This window comes from Stegodyphus dumicola, chromosome 11 (assembly GCF_044657685.1).
Source record: "Stegodyphus dumicola isolate Sdum_Otavi_A_Nest chromosome 11, ASM4465768v1".
Classification (NCBI taxonomy): domain Eukaryota; kingdom Metazoa; phylum Arthropoda; class Arachnida; order Araneae; family Eresidae; genus Stegodyphus; species Stegodyphus dumicola.
Genome location: NC_140778.1, coordinates 86,907,280 through 86,929,005, shown reverse-complemented (window position 1 = coordinate 86,929,005; position 21,726 = coordinate 86,907,280). Strand labels below are relative to the sequence as shown.

Sequence of the window (21,726 nt, the reverse complement as noted above, 5' to 3'; positions counted from 1 at the left end):
CACGTATATCTATGGGAAAATGATTCATATCGATGTTCTCTACATTTCCTCAAAATTTTTACCTGGACTTTTGAGATGGCTACATGTATTTAACTTCCTCACGATCTTGACCAATGCAGATGTATGCTCCGAACTGGTGCCCTTACCAGATAAGACTGATAAACGAGGTTCATGAGGGTAGATTTTTCTTCGGTTCTCTCTTCATTTCATTATAACTTGTTAACAAAAATCGCACTGGAAGTAATAATATACATTTTGCTAAATCAAACACGTAAAAACGCCTGCATCTCCACTCATAATTTAACTGGGCTTCATAACTTAGTTACCGGAGAGGTCTTTAAGATCTTCAACAGCTTGTTAGTAACGATCGCACATTTCTTCGCCAAGGAGTAATAAAAATTTGCAATTATTTTGTTTTCCATTTCTTGTCTGAGACGCATAGATGCCATAAACTGGTAACTATAATTCATTTCGGTTTATATAATTTTTTATAATCTAGAGAGAGAACATAGTGAACTATTGAGTGAATCAGATACAGTGAACAACACGGTGAAGAAACAACACACTGAACAACAGTGGATCAACACCGTGAACTTTCTTGTTACGATCCTCCTGAAAGTAATTGGTATTCTTCATAATATGAATACATAGTGGTACTGGATGTAACATCTCTAAGATAACCATTTCTACAGAAGACCCAAATCATTTGGAACCGTGGATAGTCTATCCTCATAGAAGATGGTTTGCTGTAATTTGATATGCGAATAATTAGTCTGTATTTTTATGAATGGATGTATTTTTTAAACCCTGTTGTAGAACTCTGAAATATTTTTTAAGTATTTAATCCAGTTTTCTTTAACAGATCCAGTCAAAATACGATCCTGCTTTGGCAAGCCAGGTACTCCTCTGGATGAAAGATGTCATGGGACTTGAAGATATAGATACCTCTGGAGATAGGGATGCCTTCTACAAGCTTCTTAAGGATGGGCAAGTTCTGTGCAGGTAATTTATTTCATTTGTAATAATATCCAGAGGGAAAAAAAAACCTTTCATATTATATTTGCTTATATTAGATATTTTAAGAGGCAGTGAATTAATGTAAGTATTGCTTAAATGATGTGTTTATTCTCTATCAATAACAATATAGATTATGGGCCCAAATGTACTGGAGAATAGATGAATGTGGTCCATGGTATAGAACATTCGGTTTTATTTCTCTTAACATTTATTGTAATTCATAAATTACATGATGATAATAATTTTATAATATCTGAATAGACAGTGAAATATGACATTGATACAACCGCGGAAGTGAAACGATTTTTAAATAGAAACAGACGAAATCTAAATTTTATCAGAGTCCAAATCTTAAAAGGTTCTCGAATGAATTCTTCAACGAAAGAAGAAAAGAGAACTTTTATTAAATAAAGCATATTTAATAAATAATGAAAAAACAGTTTAAGATCAGAAGTTTTAAAAATACTCCTATACCTAACAAAATATGAATGATATTCATTAGTATACAACAAACTCTTGAATCTTAGGTTTATTTTCTGTATACTGTGTTGGGAATTGGGACCGAATATTTGAGTTTTTAAAAAATTCCGTGAAACTTTTTAAATTACAGCAAGGATAGATGAGAGAGGATTATTTTTGCTGTAAATTCTATTTAAAAATTTAAAAACATTGAAATTTATTTTAAGAGTGTGTAAATGCATATTGTAAGCTGGCAGTTAGACCCACCATTGGTAAAGCAGGACTGCTGATGTTGCTGCAGTCACATTCCTTTTTAAGTGAAAGTTATGTTTTATCATACATCAAAAAATGAAATCTTCCAAAGTTTTAAGTTTAACAATGATTTAGGTACGAATCTAAGACTAGTGGAGTTTTTAAATGTCGAACAAGATTTTAACTGTTTAAGGATTCGATTATCTCATCTTTAATTAAAACTTTTTAATTTTAGACGTTTATTTTCTCAATCTAATTTGATATTTGAGTAACAGTTTAAATTTTATTTTTTATCAGAATCCTATGAATTTAGATATTAGAATCATATTTATTATTTCTTAACGCAGGTCTCATCTTTGGTTCTCTCAGTGATCTTTGATTTAATTTGATATTTGAGTAACAGTTTAATTTCTTTTCCTTAATCTTTTGAACTTGGATATTAGAATTATGCATTTTTGATTCTTTAAGCAGTAAAGTATGGACTTGGATTTAGACTTTATAATTGACCGAGCTATTACGAAGAGCAATGTTGCTGGTTCGAGAATTAGAGCCCAAGGGCACTTGACGTAAAGAAATCCGGACGTGGAGAAAATCTCAGATGAGAAAACGGAGATAAGGGGAAGAAGAGAAGTACCAAAAGGAGCAAGACAATCCAATCAGACAAGTTCGCAAAACGTGACGAGCGATCATAGCTTTCAAGGAGGACCCAAGACAATGTAAATCAATGACAACAATATGAGAAGATACACTACAGCATTAGTTCCAATGACAAATTCAAATACAATTAAACAACCTCAATCAGTAGTGCTAAATACAACATAATACAAAACAACTATACAACACAATTTAAATACAACAATTCAACGAAGCTACAGAAGAACTTCAATCAAAATGAGATGTATTGGAAATATAAACAGCTACCAATTGAGGATCTAAGTGAAAAAGTTGTCTCTCCCCATGAAGGTGTGAGCTGCAAGTGGTCTGACATTTCTATCTTCGAAGAGAATTTCATAATTAAAGACTTGGGAGTAATTAACAAAATCACATTGCACAGCTTTGTTGAAGAATTTTCCATTAGATATTCTGATGTAATCTAGAATCGTCTCAAGTTTTAAGTCTCTGTGTAAAAGTTTATTGCGGATAAGATAGTGTGAATCAGTAATAATGCACAGAAATTTGTTTTGCACTACTTGTAATTGATGCAGTTGAGTTTGAGTGACCGTGTTCCAAACAGGAGCAGCATAACAAAGTATCGGTCAAATGCAAGTGGTATATATATGTTTTTTGGTACGCAAGCTAAGATTTGAATATTTTCCAATGACCGGGAGAAATCTGCATATTATGCCCATGGCTTTGCTCTTGACACTATTAATGTGATTAGACCATGTGAGCCTTTGGTTCAAAATAATTCCTAAGTATTTGGCCTTTGTGACCAGAGCAACAGCTTCCTGAAAAAGGTAGAGATCTTTAAAAGCAATGTTTTTCTTAGTTTTGCTAAGAATTAAAAGTTGTGACTTGCTAGCATTGATTTTTACTCGCCAATTTGTGCACCAGTCTTCTACGGCATAGAGGTAATTTTGCATTTTGTCTATTGCATGATTAGCTTGGATGGATTTAATTGCAATCGCCGTATCGTCGGCATAACATGCTAACAGAGAGTAATTGTCTAAACCAGGGTGAGGAAAATCTGATATGTAGAAAAGATATAGTACTGGACCGAGAATACTTCCTTGTGGGATGCTGGATCTTATAGGTCTTGAATTGGATTTTTCATTTCCTTGAGTGATGAAGAAAGTGCGGTTTTGCAAAAAGGACAAGATCAGAAGAATGAGTTCTCTAGGAAGTCCCAAGTTGATAAGCTTGAAGACGAGCGCCTCATGCCAGACGCGGTCAAAGGCTTTTGCCACGTCCAGCATAAGGAGTGCAACACTTTGCTTGTTATGGAATGCAGATACCACAAATTCTTACTAGTTGTCGAGTAGTACTGAGGTTTTTTCTGAATCCATACTGATCATAGCAGGTGAAGAAAGTAGGTAGCAGGTGAAGAAAAGGTTCCAATCTAGTGAGAATAAGTCTTTCATAAATTTTATCAAGGCTGGGTAACAAACTGATAGGATGATAGCCATCAGTCTTGGTCACATCTTTACCCGGTTTGGGAAGAAGAAAGATCTTGGCTTGCTTCCAAGGATCAGGGAAATAGTTGAGAGTAGGACAAGCGTTGAGAATACTAGCGAATTTACTGATAAGTTTTCTAGGTAAAGTTACGAAGCATTTTATTAGTAATTTGATCACTTCCAGGTGCTTTTTTGATGTTGAGATATTTAATAATATTAGTAATTTCCATAGGAGATGTAAAGTATGGCAGTTCCAGTATTCGATTCATTATAAGATTTAATATTTTATTACTACTGGGTATTGCTATTGAGATATTGTTTTATTTGCAATTTGAGTGAAGTGATATTAACAGATCGGGTTTAATGAAATTGCAACATTCATAAACACTTTTGTTAAATAAATAAAATTTTGGATTCAGATACTGGAAAAAAGTGCGAAGATTCGAGTTTTCAAATCTCTCAGTTTTTATAGGATTTCAGGATGCACATGTCCCATTGTTACTAATTACCTTAAGAGATTATGATTAATTTGAGCACTGTTTAAAATAATTTGTGCCTATTATTAACCATGGGAATCCCACATGTGAACACAAAATACAGCATTGCATAGTAGATAAATGTAGTTCGCTAAACAGGATCTTTGATTTTATTTCATTCTAAATTTACTAACTCCAAAATTATTAGATAATAATTACATATCTTAATAGACAGTGATCAATGTTTTACTCTTTGAGTGTGTTAAATAAATATGAAAATTTAAAAAGAAATTAGATTGATGATTACTTTCTGTATTTGATCAAACTTTCAAATTTAGGATTATATTTAAATTTTATTACTAGAGTTATGTTTTCCTATGAAGTATTTTATGGTTAAAAGAGGGTATTTATACACAGGGAAATGTGACAGCATGAGTTGATAAAGGAATATCAGTGAGATGTGAATAGGAATAGACAGTAGAATGCTGTTTAATTATCATGCAGATTTGTGACTGATGCTTGTTATTTAGAAAACATTCACAAAAAATGTTAACTGAAAACTGTATAATATTAATCTGTCTTTTGAAATTTTACTTTAGGTTGATTAATGTACTGCAGCCAGGCTCCATTCCTGAGAAGAAAATTAATAACAGCACAATGGCATTCAAATGCATGGAAAACATAAATCTTTTCTTAGAACAGGTAAACTGAATTTGGGCAGCAATTTCTCTCAATACTTTGAAAACCCAGTTTGCTTGTTTATATTTATTTAAAGGAGCAGTTCAGTTGTTAATAAACTATAAGAGATTTTAGGTATTTGAATTCATTTTTTTGGTTTTTGTTCTGAGTAAAAGTTGTAATAATTTTTTTTTTTAAATTTTGAAAAAAAAAATCATTCAACAGTTTGGCATCCAGTTTATTAAATGTATATATATTTATTTATGATGGAATAGATGAGATGAGGGAGGAATAGTTTAAACTATTTTAATTTTGTTTCACTGTAAATGACATTTTCATTTTGAGAAAACTTTTAGCTGAATTGGAAGGAAATGTACACACAGTTTTTAAATTAATTTTTATCAGAAAAAGTTCAGATTATTTGCAATATAACGAATGTGTCTTAGAATGAAAAATATTACAAAATTCAACATTTTACAATATTAATTTTTATTTCCAAGATTGTGTTATTGTGTGTGGCTTAACAAATTCAAAATATTTTTTGAAATTGTTAGTCACACACAAAAACACAATTCTTCAGTCATTAGTACCGGTATGATTAAAGTATTTGTGTTTATATTTTTCGTAATTCTGTAGTAATATTTCTTGGAAGCTGCTTTGCATTTTGAAGTTCATGTGCTATTAATGATATGCAAGAAGGAACATAAAAATTTTTGTGCTAATTTTCATTAATGTCGCTAAAATATCTGTTTGAAATAAAATAATAATAATCTTAAAAAATAAAAACAAATATGGTTAATGTTAATTGTGGATCTAACGATTTCCTTCCACTTACTTTAAAAACTTATAAAGATTTTTTTTTCTTTTTGTGTGTGAAGAAAAATATTTTCTTCCTAAATTAATTTGCATGAGACAGTTTTTATATGTATGTATAAAATAAGATAGTTTACATTTTTATTGACTACAGAAACCATTGAAAACTTCCATACATTTTTAAGACTGTCTTTTTAAATAGGTGAAGAAACTCGGCGTGCCCGCAGAAGAAACATTTCAAACTGTGGATCTCTGGGAGGCACAGAATCTCACCTCCGTCCTAATCTGCTTACAGTCAGTTGCTAGAAAAGTAAGTCCATGATAAACCTGCATTATGCTAAATATTGAAGTCTTGAAGCTAATGGTAATTATTTTAACATTCTAAAATTAAAATCAATATGATTCCAAGGTTTTTAAAACCTGGAGAATTAAATTTAATATTTTTAACTGGTATTTGAATTTAATATGTTGAAAAGAAAAACTTACAGCAAACATTTTTTTATATCCTATTGTCAGATTATCTTAAATATTTTTGCCAGCTGCACTCAAAATCCATCTGAAAATGTGAAATTCAAAAGATCTAAAGTATTTAGAAAAATACTAACGTGACTGTTTAAGTGCATAAAAAAACTCTAATCACAGATCAGTAAATAACATTGAGAAATATATCCTGTATATTAAATTTGAGTACTTGTAAAAAAAAATAAAGTGATGGCTAAAGATTTCATTTTTTAAATATTATCTTAGACATACATAAAAATTCCTCAAAATAAAGTAGCAGTTAGTATGAAAACAATTTCAACACAGTAGATGGAAGTTTCCATAAATATAAGATCTAAATTTTAATGTTTTTCCCTTGGCAAAAGTTCATTACTTTAATCCTAAATTAAAAATCATTCCATGCCTTTGTGTGTGAAATTTATAGAGCTGTTGGAAATTGGATTTCACTGGCTTAGATCACTTTTTAATGGCCACCAAATTAAACTCTTTAATTTTTAAAGTTATAAGTTTGGGATATTATTTCATAATGTTAAAAGTACATTTGTTAGTAAATTTGTAGCTGGCCCACGGAAATATTAATTTCATGTGTTAAAGTACGGAACGTTTCATATTAAACTTAATGAAGTGGGATGAATAATTTAATGTGAAATCTTATGCCATAGGAATCGTGTTAAAAAGTTGAGAAAACTGTGACAATCTAAGTAATGAAACTATTAAATAATTCTCTAGCATAGTTCAAGAAAGTTTGAAACTGAAAATATATCCTAGTGCAAACATTTCAGGGAATGAAACCAACAGCCAATTTTCGTAATATCCTCTATAGGTATGGTATTCAATAGATAATCATCTTAGATTCCATGATTTTATCCTCAGATATCGCAATGATCCTTGTATGATATACTTATCCTCAGATATTATATTGATTCTTGTTACGTGATGTAATGAATGCATGTTGTGTTGTAGACTTTATAGAATTTATAGAATTGCTAAACTTCCAAACAGTAAAACATTATCTTAAAAACTCTAAAATTGATACTAATTAGCATGCTACTTTTTAGGTCCTAATCATTTGCCAAACACATATGATTGATTAGAAATTGTTCTTTTAATTTATGTAAATGGTGTTAGTTATTAAAATTTGTTTTCGATGTTAGTTATAGAATTCACATTTGCTGAATCTAAATATGACATTTACATTTTACCGGCATCTAGAGAGTCAAACAACTTCATTTGCTTATTTGACAGGGTTCGTACAGTCCTTAAGAGTCTTTAATTTTTTTGGAATCGATTTTTGGTCCTTAATTTTGGCCAAAATCGGCAGAAGGTCCTTAATTTTAATCATATTTGAAATTTCTGTCTGTTTTTTTCGATTGCGATTTTGAGTGTGAATTAGCATTTTGGAGGAATATTTTTCGCAATTCTCTGACAAATATCGTTATCTTTTGAATGGGTGAATGCGTTCATGGGTTATAAATTGTTTCTATTTCTAATATAAATGGTGGGATAGAATTTCTGAGCAAGAAGTGCAACAGAAGCGTTTCAAAATTATTTCATTTTTTCTAGTGAAAAGCTCTTAAACAACTTTTCGCTTTTGGGGATGTGAATTCTTTTATTAAATTGCTCTAAATTTGGTGACTTAGCAACATTTTGGCAATTTTAAGATCAATTTCTATAGAATATTTTTAATTCCGAGATCTGGGAATTTTTCAACAATTTTTTAGAACATTGTAACATTGATAAATTTCATTAAAATAATGGTAATATATTGTAATTACATTTAAGAAATAACATTATAATAAAGAATTTTTATTTTTTGCTGTTGTATTAAAGTTCCATTTTGGCCACTTATTATACAATATTTTGAATCTGAAAAATAAGCAAGGTATAAATGCTATAAAGCACAATTTACGAAACAGTTCTTAGAAAAAGCAAAATAGCTATGTAATTAATTAAAAATGTCTTTTTAATTTTTTCATGGTAAGAGTTTTCTCGTGTAATTGTCTCAGAATATTCAGAATTCTCAGAATATGCATCAGTTTTCTCTATAAAATTAATTTTAGTTTTCGTTTGATATATATACTTCAAAATATTTATGGCTTTTTGCTATTACTGAATTAGTAGGGGTAATTTTTCTTTAGGATTTTAGGCATTGCAGCTTGGAAAGTTTAGAAAGATTTGAAGGCAAGATTTCTGGAAGATTGTGGTAAATAATTTCTGGAAGATGTGGTAAAATAAAAAATTGAAAAATATCTCCATGGTATTAATCCATAATTCCTTACTTTTTGGAGAACGTCTGGAAGAACAATGAAAACATAATAGTTGAATGTTTTACTTCTGATACTAGAATCTTTTTCTTAACATTTTTATCTTCCCTTTATTTTCTCTTCTTTTCACTAGACACAAGCAAAAATATCAAAAATGCTTCTAATCTTATATGGACAGGCATTGTAGAAAAGAATTTTTTTTATTAATAAAGAAATTGAAAATTGACAATTTAAACGATTCATCTAACATGTCTTAATGCATCATATACAGGGCATTTTCCCACCTGATACAATCTCTGTGGATCCTAAATTCTGCTGCCTTTCTAAATTTTGCTTCCAATGCCTGTTCTAAATTCTAAAATTTTGTCATTTCTAGATTTTGTTGCTCGATGTGTTATTAAATTCTAAAAATTCTGCCACACCAGCTCTCTAACCGGACCTTACCATCTACATTTCATATTTCTTCTGAATGTTCATATCACTAAAGAAATAAAATCAGCAGCCTTCTCTATACATTCTAAATGCGTTTAAAGTTTTTTGAATAAAAAAATCTTTAATTTAATCCAAAAATTCTAAAATGGAAAGGAAACGTGGAAGAAAGAAATCAAATACATTAAGAGAAGGGAAATTATTCTTGAAAGATATGTACAGATATTATTATGTAAATTTACGAGTTGTTTACTATTTCAGCCTTTACTATGATTTCCCATTTCTATTTTCTCACCAGAATACAAATCACTTAGTTTTTAAACTGAGGTTTTTGGAGTGTTGTAAGATAAGAGTGTATTTCTCACCTCCACTTGCTTCCTGCATTAGTTCCTACCAGCTCTGATAATTTGTAATTATTCGTATTTACATTACCGCTGCGGACATTTGAATTTGTTATGATGATAAAGTTACTGAGCTTAAAATGTTACAGCTTAAAATGAAATTAAATTGTATAGTCTTTTATCGCTAGTCCATATTTTTAGTTTGAATTTGATTCTTCTTGTTTAATTACATCATCACGAGCTGTAATTGGTTTATTTAGCATTATAACATGCCTTTATGATCTGAGTTCTTTTTAAATAAGAAGCTTATTTAAATCTTTGTAGCTACTTTCAGACATAGCGATAATTTGCTTCAGATCTGTCCGAAGGGTTTTGGACTATTTAAACCAGGTCAAGTAAAACCTAAACCTAGGTACATTTTGGAGAGGTTGACAAGTTAGGAGCTAAAAACTGTAGAAACTAGTGAGAACATTGTCTTGCATATTGAGACAAAGTTCTAACTGTTAGAAAATATGCTTAAAGAGAAGGAAATGGATATAAATTAGCCAAAATGTCTGTTAAGGCTTCAAATTAAAAAGATGCATAAATATTTTGTTGAGTGCTGTTGCTACAAAACATAAATACTTTGTAGCTTTTAATGTATAATTATCGTAATATTGTTTAAGAGTCAGTGCCATAAATTACATGTATTTTAAACTGTGAAATTCTATTTGATTGTGATTTAATAGGGCTTTTTTAACAAATATTGTTAAAAAATAAAAATTTAACTGCCCATGTAAATCCATAATAACTGAGGTTATCTAACACCTAATTTAATTATAACTAACTGGTCACCTTTAAAAGTTATCTCTGCATTTTAAAGCGAGTTATTGCCTTTCATTAACCCTTCTTGTAGTCACAAGATAAAACACAAAAATGTAAAAATTCATGTAAACCTATTCTTCGCATCTAGTGAGATTTAAATAATGCAAAACAACTTGTCACCTCTGGTGCTTTAGTGGATTATTAAGGCCTTAAACTATATTAATTGAGTTACAACTCCTGGAACTCTACAAGAAACACACTAACTGCATCAGACAGAGTCCAGCTAACTTTCAAAACTTGCGAACCGTGCTTACATCGGGTCTTTTAGGTTTGTTCTGATTAGCAGGCCTCTCTTTAGGCAAGCTGGAGCGGTGACAACAGCCAGTCTTTTGTTTTGAATCATGCTGATTGTAATTTTACTTCTCACTTTATGCCGCTTAACATAAAATCTACTTACTATTTACTAAACCCCTAGACTGAGTATGTGACAAAATGAGACATTAAAAAAATCAACGTACAGCTAACTGTTAATAAAACCTAAATAAAATGTCACTTATCTTTCAAATATGTCCAATTATTATGAGTATAAAATATTTAATGCTGCTTGATAAATTTTATAAAGTTTATTTTATTCTCAAACTTATTAATAATTATGTTTAATAATAATGCATCCGACTTATGGATCTATTTTATTTTTAGGATGGTATTACAAAAGTTCAGCTTGGATAATATTTTTAATTGAATTTATTCAGTTCTCATTTGCTTATAGGTCCTTAATTTTTTCATTAATGGTCCTTAAAAGTACTTAATTTCAGTGTGCAGAAATGTGTACGAACCCTGTTTGAGAAAATTTCTCTTGGACTTATTTTACAGGAACAGCTTTTAACTGTTCAATGTTTAGAAAGTTACAAATATACAAGTTTAGAAAGATGAAGTAAATTTCTGTTGTTCATAAAGTTCATAAAGTTTTACATGTTACATTAACTCACTTCTGAAAAATGGTAGATGATGTAACATTTTTAAAACCAATTTTACAATAAACAAGATCTAAAACTACATAACTATACCTATCACTTTCAAGGGTATATTTTGCAGTACACATAGAAATTTTATATCTAGTTCCTGGAAAAATTTTTGGTTTATTATTTGTACTGTTAGTTAATATTATAAAAATAATATTAAACATTATATACTCAAGTTTTTTTTTTTTTTTTTTTAAACAGGCATCTAAATTTGGCTTCAAGAGTATTGGGCCAAAGGAGGCAGAGGCAAATGTGCGTCAGTTCACTGAGGAGCAGCTGAAAGCAGGACAGAATATCATAAGTTTGCAATATGGTTCCAACAAAGGAGCCAACCAGAGTGGAATCAATTTTGGAAACACACGTCACATGTAAAATCAATGAACTTCCAGATTGCTTCCCAAATTTGCTTCCTAAATTATAACTTATTTTAATGTTATTGTTAGTTTCTTGTGAGTTTCAATATCAGTTATGAATTTAAAACAAGTGGTTTTTATAGCTATTTAAAAGTTACATCTGCCAATTCAAATTGTAATTGCCGTGCTATAATCACATGTAATTTTATCTGATATATTATTGATAAAAATTGGAAATGTAATTTAATTAGTATTTAAAACTTTGTCTAAAAATGTTTTATATGATTATACAACTTACAATCACAATGGAATTCTGAATCTTCTTTGCCAGTTTTGTAATGAGTATTTTCTTTGAATTTTACTGCGACAATTTGTTGTGTTTTAGTTTTAAAGTAAAACATTCCGAAACAATTTTATTTTTCATGCGAGAAATGATGCGATATGCTTTACACATAAGCTCCATTTCAATAATATATTCTCAATATCCAGTTTGTATTCATTACTTGATATTTGTATTATAATGTACTTTTAATAAAATGAAATTATGAACTTCTAGGAGACTTTTTTATAAATATTAAGTATAACCTATTTATAAATATGCATGAAACAAGTACACAAGCATTTGCAGTTGCTCAGTTTTAGATAATTTATTTCATTTCACCAAAATGAAATAATTAATTTTTCACATGTAAATAATTTACAAGCGTTTTGGTAAATTTTATTTTCACAGATTAATAGCTGAGAATAAACTGAAATTATACACTATTTTATTTCAAAAATATACTTGAATTTGGTCTCTCAAGAAAGATACACTAACTGCAAATTTGTTTTTGTAGTCAATTTTTTATAAACTAATAAAAGAAAAAGAAATCCAGCTTCTTCTACCTAATAGCAAGCTGGGACATTTACAGACCAGATATTCAATGGTGATTCCCAAACTAATCAATTGTTTTACCAGCTCATCACTCGGATTAATTAAAAATGTCATGGCAGCAAATACAGCACGTAAGAAAGACCAGTTTTCAAGTTTAAAAGAATTTTATTGTATTTGACATTTCACACCACATGTATATTTTTTCAGTTGCATATCAAGGCTGGGTGTTGCCTTGCACACATTTTAATAACTTTCATTTTAGCCAAGTTAAAAATTAGTTTTTTATTACATTTCTTGATAAAAATTGCACTTTATAGCAATTAAAAAAAATATTAAATTTATATTAAATTTGGCAATACTTATTAAAATGATATAAATTTAGAATATAAGTATGTTATTTATTAACTGAATCAGTAACTTATAAGTTGAAATGGATCAAATATTTTTTACTCATTTAATCTAAAATTTGAACATGCATTTTCTTTCCCTCGGGGTTGGGAAAAGGATGTTACTAAATGTATCATCAGTGACTTTGACTCGGTGATGTAAATGTCACAGACTTTTAACCTGTGAACACAACATTAAAATGAAATATGTGTAATGAATGTATTTAAATCTGAAACAACTGTTTACAGATTAAAGAAATTTTAAACATTTGGAGAATTAATTTTGGAATAATTATTATGTAGAAAATACAGGTCATTAATACTGACAGATATTTACAGTGCTTCAGAAATTCTTGAATGATTAACGACTAATCATGGACCATGATTCTGATTGAAGAAATGATTAGTTAAAAATCAATATTGATTTATTAAATTTAAAACATTTATTGAAGACTGTCTTTTTTAAATTTTTTTTTTAAATGAACTGATTCAGGTTGCACATGCCAAACTGTCAGATTTAAAATATCGAGAGAATTTCATACTGTGTGACGATGTGATTCCAAACTCTTGATTTTTAACCTAGCAAACTATTAATTTTGTAGGTGCTATGAAAGGTACTTAAAATTTAACTTTTTAAAATTAGATTTGAGAATTAAATACAAATGAAAAAATTAATGTTAAGAACAAGCATATTTTCTTTATTTCTCATCAATTTTGATGTTGGTTGGAGCTGCTCTTGTTTTTTCATAAAAGGCCAGCTAAGAAACAAGTCAAAACTAAGACATCCTAAATGTGAAAACTTCATTTAAAAATCTGATTTTTTTTTTTTTTAAATTAAGAATGTAAGCACAGCTATTATACACTGTTATTTAAAATGTAGCACCATGAAGGATAAAAGATAAAGCTGTATTTACTGGGGAAAAAAGTATAAGGTACAAGGGTGATTAAAATTATTTCACTAGCAAAATATGAAGAAAACAGAGTATTGTGTAAACGTCATAGCTGGCACTAATTGATATAACATGTCTTGGCAATGAAAGAAAAAGGCTTCAGATCTGAGCTTAGTAAATGCCAGTTTCATGCTATTCCCACATATTATAAAGTGCATTTGTTTGCTAATCTTCAATCAGATATGTTTGATGGATGGCAAATTATTAGGAGAATGGGTAAGCCAAGGTACCAGTGATCTAGTGGGCAGTGAAGAAAGAGTAACTGTCTTGTTGAAACTTTGCTGCATGCAAGCCTTAGAGATATGAAAGGACACTTTAAGAATTTGAGATTGAGTAGTGGTTGTTGAGTATGGGAATACAATGCAATAGCACCCAAAACCATAATTTCAAATGTTGGACGACCGTGGGGATGGATAATACAGTCATGATGTTTGTCATTATAATGCCACCCAAATACAACTATCATGGTGGTGTATGCAGAATCAAGATTCCTCTGAAAAGGCCATTAATTTGGTCTGTTAAGAGATTTAGTGCATCAGTGCAGCTGTATATGCCTGTGGTGTAGAATCGGTAGCAACTGTAACACGGACACCTAGTAAAAATTTCCTTTCTTGCAATGGATGTACATGTCGACATGAAAAAGTTAACTTGAACAGAATCCTAATTCTTGTAGGGTTCTTGATATTGTTGTGTGATGTATTATTTTCATGTACATAACATGCCTGTGCTCTAATTCAATGGTGTGATGAGGCAGATACAGTTAATTCCCCCCCTCTTCTACTCAACCATTTCATATTTACGTCTGTGGCTTCATTTCATCTAACAAGACTATCGATTTCTCAGAAGGACAATCTGCAATCTAAATGGCAATTTTTCCTCTGCTTAATTAAAAAACTTGCTTAGAATTAAGTTTTCTGTGAAAAAAGGGGGAATATGCAATTTCGGCATTTAAAACAGCCTATTGTTCTTTGCATTTATAAGCCCATCAGTGGCCAAGCAGTTATTAGTTTGAATATAAGTGACTAGGCTGGCCACATGGTTGGTTCTTTCCTTATGTAACATTGAATGTAAGCAAGCTTTCCTTGGAAAGTCCTCCTTCCCTCTTAGGCAGACAACTCTCATGTGTTGTGCCATATTCAAGCTACACTGCTGCCACCGTAAATGCAACACCCTGAAGGAAGCATGCAAGTAACATGAAATTTACATTGTGCATTAGCGGCGGTATGCAAATGATTAGAATTTCAGCGCAGATGCACATCGCGTGTGCCTGTGGCACCACTTCAAAGTGCTATTTAAGGCTTGGCGTTTTAAACGATTTCAAGTTCGGCAATTATGTTTTTCTTGAGTGTTTTTTTTTTAAAGATCAATTATGCCTTGTAGTAAACAGCGATAATCATTTGATCAAGTATCCGAGTTCGACAGAGGAAGGATAGTGGTCTACCGAGAGTGTGGATTATCTTTCAGAGAAATCAGTAGTCGTGTTGGACGAAACCAAACAACTGTAATGCAGATATGTGACCATTGGATGCAGGAGGGTACAACGGACCGATGTGTTCATATGTTCGATCGCATCCACCTCACGTGATGACAGGAACATTGTGCTCATGGCAGTGACGGATCGCTCGGTCACATCATGAACCACAGCACATCCAGTCTAACGCATCATCCAGTGTCTGAACGTACCATTCGACGCCGTTTACAGTAGAGTGGTTTGTCTGCAAGACGTCCATTGCTTCGTCTAGCCGCCAATAATGAGATGAAAGAAGGATGTGGACGGCAGAATGGAATGAAATTGTTTTTACTGACAAGTCACGCTGCAACACAAGTCTGCAACAACATGATGGTCGGATTCGAGTCTGGAGACACCGTGGAGAGATGATGCTGAACCGCTGAGTTATGCACCACCGCACTGGGTATTATGATATGGGGTGGTATTGAATATCACACTCGCACTCCTCTAATATGCATTGCTGGTACTTTAACTCCTTCACATCCAATTCGCCCCACACGCCCCGACATTGAAACAACCAGAACCGCCCGAAAACGGCAGAGATTGTAATCTTGTTTTCCTCCCTCCCTCTAAGATATGCAGTAGCAGGTGCAGTTTTCCCAAATGCATTGTATCAGTTTACTGCAGACAGCTTGTCCTAAGAAATGTCTTATCTTTTCTTTAATCGTGACATTTTATTGTTATTCTTTTGTGGTACAGTGTGCTTTTAAGCTTTAAACAGCAATAAAAGAGCAGTTTAAGAATTTAAGGATTATATTTTTTAAACAATTTATTCCTTCTTATAAAAATAACGGAAATAAACAAAATCTCAGTCGTGATCATAAGAAAGGCTTGTTGATCTGACCTTCAGAGTAGTTTTATAAAGAACAGGGTCAAAGGCTAATGGAATCTTTGTTAGAAAGTACAAAGGATGTCATTGGAAATCTTCACACCTATTTTCTCTGTTAATGGATGGGGAGGAGAGGAAATTGCTGTGAAACTGGAAAACTATTTTGGGCGTTTTGGTATTTTGAGGACACAAGTTAGTGAAGGGTCTGGATTTCAAAGAGCCAGTACTACATCTCCGAGGTGTTGGAGCCAGTTGTCCTTCCTTACCTTCAGAGCTTGCCCACAGCCATATTTCAACAGGATAATGCCTGACCACACACGGCACGCATTGCCAAGGGTTCTTCGTCAATCGCCAGATTGCTTCCCTGGCAGCTCGCTCTCCGGATCTTTCGCCGATAGAAAACATGTGGTCCATGGTTGCTGAACAATTGACCCAGATTACATCCCACGCTGCCACACCAGGCAACGTGTGGAAGCTGCTTAGTCTGCTGTACCCCAAGAATACATCCAAAGTCTCTTTGAATCAATGCTGAGGCGTGTGGCAGCGGTATCTCCAACAATGGCGGCTACTCTGGCTACTGATTCTGGAAGGAACCACACTTCACAGAAGTCTATAAATTTAATCATTTGATACGAGGTCAACATGTTATATACTAAATAAATTTCGTTGTGATATCTCTTGTCTTTCTTGGTGTTGCAATTTGGGTGGCCAGCAGTGTACATGTGCTTTGTTAACTTAAAACTAACCTCTTTTTATAGTGCTTCTGTATGACTTTATTACTGTAAATTATTTGCATATATACTGCTATGCTAATCATTTGAATGTACACTGCGAAAAAAAATAAAGGGGCACAGTTCTATATCTCCCGTTCTACTGCACCGATTGACAAAATTCAAATTGCATTTTTCATGTCTCGAAAGCACAACTCAAAGATATATATTATATTTATATATAGCATTGTTCTAACATAAGTATTTTGACACAAAATCAACCTTTTCTGAAATAATATACCAATTTTTTTCCATATTTCGATTCTACAACTCAAAATAAAAAATGTAAAATTTGGTGCAAAATCTATGGAGAAATTTAAATATTTATTTTTGCAAATTATCTTTGGTTTGCGCCAAGAATAATTCACTTAACAAACTCCTTAATATTATGGCAATCTATTTTCCTTTCCCTTCCATTGGGCAATGGCAGGGAAAAAGTAATATCGTTTCTACTTCCAAATAATTTTAACAAAGTGCCTAAACCACATTTGATGTTATTATCGCTTTTAACAAATAAGCCTAATTTCAAAATGCAACTTCTAAATGCACATATACCTTAGGAAATTTTGAATAAAAAAACAAATTTTTTGCATGACGTATGCTTAGAAATACATCTACTTTAAAATGATGGTTAAAAGTTTTATAGATTACAATTCAAATTTTTTTGAAAAATTTATAAAAATTATTTAAAAATACAAATTTTAAAAAAATCATAAAAAATGCATGAATTTTATTTGGAATGAACCTAAATTCCGAAATGTGAGAGGAAGAATAAAATAAGTTTAATAAAAAAAAGAGATATTAATAAATATATACCAAACTCAATTAACATTGAGGAGCTAAAATTTTGAGAGCTAATTTTTTAAAAACTAATCATGTGATTCTTACAAAACTTGACAGTTTGGCATAATTTGAGTTGTAGAATTGAAATATGAAAAAACACTGGTGTCATTTCAGAAAAAGACCGATTTAGTGTCAAAATACCTATATTAGAACAATGCTGTATATAAATCTAATAAATATCCTAAGTCGTGCTTTCGAGCCATGAAAAATGCAAGTTGAATTTCGTCAATCGGCCCAGTAGAATGGGAGATAAAAAACTGTCCCTTTCTTTTTTTTTTTTTGCGCTGTGTACATTTGTTATGTGCTAATCATTTGTATGTACTATCCATTAAGCTCGAAATTTGTGCCATGTACATATTGAGATATATGTGTGGCACAACTTTCAAGCTTAATGAATATTTCTTTCATAGTGTTAAATTTTGGATAGCTAGTGGTGTAAAGTCTGGTAATGAAAATAAAAAAAGCATGAATAGAAATTAAGGAGTAAGATTTTTATTTTACTCCTATTACCATATACGCTTGTGTAATGTCTGCACTCCAACTTTACAGGTAAAATTTATGTTAAAAAAAAAAGTGACTCGCACAATATCCACACCTTAAAACTAAAGAATTTCTTACTTTAAAATATATTTTTTTTTAACATCGCCTTCTTCCGTTTAGTCAATTAACATCCTTAAAGAATGAATATGCATTTGCTGTGCGCTGTTATTCAATCACAACATCGGCACCAACAATCCACTCGGCAGATGCAATTATAAATGAAGGCAGTCCAAACAGGTTTTGACCACACTAGCTTCCAGGAAGTACTGTTTTGTAATGAAATTACTTTCTCCTCCTTCCTTTTTGGAACATTTGCATATTTCATACTTTCTCTTTTCATTCATAGTATCATTTGGAATCCATGGTAGTTAGCAAGTAGTGTGCTGGAAATGGGAAAATACAGCGGCTTTTAAACTGAAAATCGTCCGTAGTCGTTTGTGCAGGAAAATGGAAAGAGAACAGCAGCAAGAGCATATAAGGTGAACAGAAAGTATGAATACAATTGGAGCAAACAGAGTGTTCAACTGGCGTCAACAAACAAAACAGGATGTGCATTTCGTGGCTCGAAATGCAAGTTTCCGCACTTAGAAAAAATGTACTTGCGTAAGTTCGCAATATGTGTGCTCAAGGGTATGCAGTAGCATGGGAAATGTGCCAAATAAGAGTGCTTGCTGCAGCAAGAGAAGGAAACTGTCTTACATAGCAATTCAAGGCACGTGAAGGTTGGTTGCAGCGAATGATGAAACAAAATGGATTTTCATACAGTGCATAAGAACAGATGTTTTGTTAAAAGTAATGTTTGCAAGCTATTCAAAGAACCAACATTTACTTAATTTGTGTAAAAATAATTATTAAAATGAATTTATGTCTCTGTATTGTGCTCCTGTGGGAACTAATACGTGCCAAGTGCTGATAATGTAAACAGGGTAATTAATATTATATATATGAATGGGAGAGAGTGAGTTTGTAAATTTTAGGTAGCTATTAGACAACTTTAAATTTGATACTTTTATTACTTATGCCATTTTCTTTCACACAGAACTTAACTTGGCTGTTTGAAATGAAATCTACACTCAAATTATTCACGATAAAAAATGCGACACTTGAACAACCCATGTAATGTCCGCACCCGAATTTTAGTAAAAAAAAGTGTGGACATTACGTGAGCATATACGGTATCTACATTCAGAGTGATTTTGATAAAAATTAATACAGTACAAAGTCCGAAATTCGAATGTCCATTATCCGGAACGATCTAAAATACCGCACCTCAAAACCACAAACATTTTTTTTATTAATGCTTTACTCATGCACATTTGATTTTTCCTTCTATAATAAAATGTGGAGATTTTCACTTAAAAATTCCGATTCTTAATTTCACTTAGGCACTAAATAAAATACCTCATTATGGAAAAACAATCATGTAAGCATAAATTTCTGAGATTAATAATTTGGCTCTGTAACTGAGTATCTACTTGCCATACATCTCATGCAGAAAAATTCACCTATTTATATACCTGATGCTGACCTGGCGAGTTATTATTTATCATACACTCTTAGACAAAAAAAAAAAAAAAAAAAAAAAGATGCACCAAGAAAGATATAAAGCAAATTGGACACAAATTGATATGCATACAGGTTTCGACGGAAAATGCAAAATTTTACACTTTGGCTGCCAATGAATGAACGGTTGTTGCTACAGCGCATCTGATCTGCGCAACCGGCAGGATATTTAAGAGGAGAAATTACGATTCCAGGTCATAAATTCTTCACGAATTTCATTCCATATACTCTGGTAGACAGTAACTATGCCTCGTATACAGGTGCGCAAACGATATGCTCAGATGTCAGAATTTGAGAGAGGTCGTGTAGTTGGGCTCAAAGAAGCCGATTGGTCTTATTGGTGAATAGCTTGATATTGAGCAGAATTCTTGAGCAGAAGCGATGCCACTATTAGCACTGTTGGTAGGAAAGGGTGAACCATGGCCGCACACAGCATCAAGAAGGAAGTGGTAGGCCTAGAGAAAACACAGAACGTGGAGACCGAGGAATTGTAACAGTGGCACTGACAGCCTCAGATGCATCATTATCATCGATTGTACGTGCAACTAGTGCTTCAGTGACCACAAGGACCATTCATATATGGCTCACAGAAAGGGGGGTTGAGGGCTACCATTGACCTCTGTACAAAGTCAAATCCGTGTGCAGTGGTGTTGGGCTCATTCGCACTGGAATGTCACTGACTGGAGTAGAATAGTCTTCAGTGATGAGTCCCGCTTTGAACCGAGCCCCGATGATCAGCGAAGGCGAGTCTGGAGACGCCCCAGAGAGTGGTGTGATACCAACCTGACTGTCTTCGGCAGACAGGCCGACAACCAAGAGTGATGGTCTGGGGTGCCATTTCATTTCATAGTAGGACCCCTTTGGTTGTCATCTGTTGCAACCCTACAGCACAGCGGTACGTCAACGAAGTTCTAAGGCCCGTTGTGTTGCCCTTCATGTCATGCCACCCTGGCTTTACATTTCAGCAAGATAATGCCCGCCTCCACACTGCACGTTTCTACTGCTTGCCTTAGTGCCTGCCGAACATTACCTTGGCCAGCAAGGTTGCCGGATCTCTCTCCTATGGAGCATGTTTGGAGCATTATGGGCAGGTCCCTCCAACCAGCTCGGGATGTTGACGATCTAACACTCTAGTTGGACTGATGCAACCTCAATATCACTAATATATAACCTATCAATAAATGCCAAGCCGAGTAACTGCTTAGCATAAGAGCCAGATGTGGACAAACGCGTTACTGACTTTTTCATTTTGTGAAGCTCTATCACTTCAATAAATCATCCAATTTTTCTCAAACTGTAATCATTTGTTTTTCTGTACATGTACATCACTTCTACCAATTTTCGTCTCATTTGGATAACTCCTTCTTGGTGCATTTTTTTTTTTTTTTTTTTGTCTAAGAGTGTATTTTGCTTCTATCACCGCATGTTTATCAATACATGACAGCTTCAGTAGTAACTTATGCTGTGATGTCTATACTTTTTTAACCGCTTGCCTGATTATCCCGAGTTATCTCGGGTTCGTATATATTGCAGTTAATTATTATCCCGAGAAAACTCGGGCGAAGCAGAATTTGTTAGTACGATTTCTTTTATCAGGGTTTTACTCGGTCTGGAGGAAATATTTAGCTTTGATTGACAGTTTGCCAAATTTTGTTGGTTGCATGGTTCTTTTGGAGGGACTGGTTGCTTGTTTCCCTATTGTATAGTATACGTTGGCTTGTGGATTAGTAATGTATAAAGAAGGATGCATGCGTTGGAAAAAAGTAAAATAATGGCGATGATGGAAGATAGCGAAAGCGATTATTTTTCAGATAGTGATTATTAAAAAGTGGGAAAAAAATAATAATTAAAAAAAAAATCCTATGAGACAGTGTACTCTGTGCTCCCCTGAAAGAGATTCCAGCGGTAATCCAGTAAGAAAAGAGACCAGATACCAGT

General features: G+C 32.4%; 1 protein-coding gene across 1 annotated transcript in view; it reads left to right on the top strand.

The window, feature by feature from the left end:
• Chd64 (transgelin calponin-3) overlaps positions 1-12,076 on the top strand; it is a 51,353-nt gene extending 39,277 nt beyond the window's left edge. Inside the window, exons 2-5 of the mRNA XM_035370080.2 lie at positions 863-1,002; positions 4,918-5,020; positions 6,012-6,119; positions 11,372-12,076. Of these exons, the coding sequence (XP_035225971.1) occupies positions 863-1,002; positions 4,918-5,020; positions 6,012-6,119; positions 11,372-11,542 (522 nt within the window). The 3' untranslated portion in view covers positions 11,543-12,076. The remainder of the gene's footprint in view (positions 1-862; positions 1,003-4,917; positions 5,021-6,011; positions 6,120-11,371) is intronic.
• Positions 12,077-21,726: the final 9,650 nt, after the last annotated feature.